Source organism: Beta vulgaris, chromosome 5 (genome assembly GCF_026745355.1).
Source record: "Beta vulgaris subsp. vulgaris cultivar EL10 chromosome 5, EL10.2, whole genome shotgun sequence".
Classification (NCBI taxonomy): domain Eukaryota; kingdom Viridiplantae; phylum Streptophyta; class Magnoliopsida; order Caryophyllales; family Amaranthaceae; genus Beta; species Beta vulgaris.
The window spans coordinates 33,066,226-33,068,789 of record NC_079206.1 but is presented as its reverse complement, the minus strand read 5'-3'; the positions used below and the strand labels follow the sequence as shown (position 1 = coordinate 33,068,789).

Genomic DNA, 2,564 nt, shown 5'->3' with positions numbered 1-2,564 from the left:
TCATTCAAGAAGACCACCTCTAATAATTAAACACAACATTCATTATAATGCATCAATCATTATTAAAGTACATACACTCACATATTCAAATCACACACGTATACAGCAAGCTAAGATAGTGACATGTTCAATTGTATGCATGCAGCCGAAAGTCCTTATCACTCCAACCTAACCCATCCTTGGACGTCTAATCTCACTAGTGAATATATGCCAACTTTTCAATTCTAAGGAAAATCTGACAGCATTTCCCTACAGTTCTCCAAGTACGCAATGTAGATAATTGCTTATCTACATATGTACACAGAGAACAATGTAGAGAAACGATAAGCCAAGAATTTCCTCAGAATTGAAAAGAAGACACACATTCACCACCTAAGTGAGATCAAACGTCCAAGAACAGTCCCAAACCTGGGACTATTAAAGACTTATTCCTAATGAGTAAGTCTTGAACGGGTATCTAGGCATATGATGATGATTCAAACAACTTGTAGATTTCATATATAGCTAAATCATATTGCGTTTTCATACAATCTCATATCAATAAATTATAATATACACTATAAAAAATACATATATACATCAATAAATTATCAACTTTGTCTACATGTTAAACTAGTTACCTCTTAACACCAACGACGAGCAATGAAGAGAAAAGAGATACTTGGAACTTTATTTGCCTTCCTTAGCCTCTTCTTCCTACAATTGACAAAACCTACATTGCACATTAATCATTTAATTCAATTAAGAAAAATAAAAGTAACTTAAACACAAGATTAATTCAAACCTAATTAACCACTCAAATGGTGGAGAAGAGAAAAGCAGAGAAGAGAAGGGTAGTGGTGATGGTGGAGGTCGCTGTTGCACGTGGTAGATGGCGCGCAAGGTGGTGGCGGACACTGTTGGTGCGCAAGGTGGTGGTGGAGCAGTCGAGTTAGGTCGCGCAAACCCACTATACTCGAATTGTGGTGGGCAGCAGTGGTGGTGCACTCGAATTAGGTCGCGCAATGTGGTCGCGCAATACGGTGAAGGCTGAATGTATGGCTACTGCTGGTTTTGGGTGGACTCAGTTCTCCGCTAAGCTGAAGGAGAGGTTCTACCCTGACGAGTTGCATTGGCAGAAGCAAGAGGAGTTATTATCTCTGACTCAAGGGAATATGGATATCCAAAAGTACACCGACCGCTTCACCGAGCTGTCTAAGTTTGCTGGTACTATCATTCCTACCGAAGCTGAGATGGTTAAGAGATACATAAAGAAGATGGATCCTATGGTAAGGACTCTTGTGTTGTGCTCGGGAGTTACTACTTTCCAAGCTGCATATAAGATGGCCCTGAGTGTCCATGCGTCGGTCAAAGAAGAAGAAGTTGTTAAGGCTGCATCTGTGAGGAAGCCTGTTCCGTCTGTTGCTCCTAGTCTGGCTAAGAAGCCGAGATTTGAGCCGAGTTTCCGTGGTGGATCTCAAGGTTCTAGTTCTAGCCCGAGTTTTTATCCGTCCAAGTGTCGGAGGTGTGAGAAGCCTTTTCATCCGGGGAAGGATTGTGATGGATCTGCTATTGTTTGCTTCTACTGTAGGGAACCGGGCCACAAGAGTTATGAGTGTCCTAAGAATCCGAGGGCTACAGCTAAGCCTCCTGCTACTCCTAGTCTTTCTGCTTCGCCGAAGAATCGAGTTTACAGCCTGACTCATTCCGACGGCAATATTCATCCCGACGTCATCTCTGATACCTTTCTTGTTAATTTAGTCCCTGCTTCTTTGTTGTTCGATTATGGTGCTTATGTGTCATGTGTGTCTAACTCTTTTGCCAAGCAAGCTAACCTGTCTTCGAGTTATCCTCTTCGAACTCTTATATCTTTGCCTTCTGGTGAGAACTACCCTTGTTTTGCCAAGTATCGTGATGTGCCTATTTCTATGTTGGGTACCAATCTTCCTACTGATCTCAAGGAATTCTCCATGGTTGAGTTTGATGTTATCCTGGGTATGGATTGGTTGTTTAAGTATCGTGCCCAGATTCATTGCCGCGATAAAGGTGACTCTTCATAGTCCGTGTGGCAAGCGTATCTCCTATAGTTTAGTAGTGTTGAAGAAAGGGGTAAAGATCGTGTCTGCTCTCAAAATGCAAAAGCTTCGGTAAAAAGGGGAGCTAGTGTTCCTCTGCATGGTTAAATATCTAACCCAAGAGGTGAAGTTAGAGGACATCCCCGTTGTTCGTGAGTATTCGGACGTCTTCCCTGATGAGTTACCAGGTATCCCTCCTGAAAGAGAGGTCGAGTTTAGCATTGAACTCACTCCTGGTACAGCTCCTCTATCTAAGGCCCCGTGTAGCAGGATGGCGCCTGCTGAATTGCAAGAGTTGAAGACTCAGTTGCAAGAACTGATTGATAAGGGATTCATTAGGCCGAGTGTTTCCCCATGGGGTGCTCCTGTTCTGTTTGTTAGGAAGAAGGATGGGATTATGCGGCTTTGCATTGACTATCGTGAATTGAACAAGGTGACTATCAAGAATAGGTATTCCTTGCCCCGCATTGAGGATCTGTTTGACCAGCTAAAGGGTGCTGGGGTGTTCTC

The 2,564-nt window shown here is 43.0% G+C and overlaps 1 protein-coding gene across 1 annotated transcript; it reads left to right on the top strand.

Annotated features, from left to right (window-relative positions):
- The first annotated feature begins 1,004 nt into the window (after positions 1–1,004).
- On the top strand, positions 1,005–2,039 carry LOC104893807 (uncharacterized). The gene has a single exon (XM_010679941.1). It carries the CDS (start codon positions 1,005–1,007, stop codon positions 2,037–2,039), a length of 1,035 nt encoding a protein of 344 aa, XP_010678243.1.
- Positions 2,040–2,564: the final 525 nt, after the last annotated feature.

What these genes read in the sequence shown, in the direction of transcription:
- LOC104893807 (XM_010679941.1), top strand. Translation starts at nt 1,005, where the DNA reads ATGTGGTCGCGCAATACGGTGAAGGCTGAATGTATGGCTACTGCTGGT.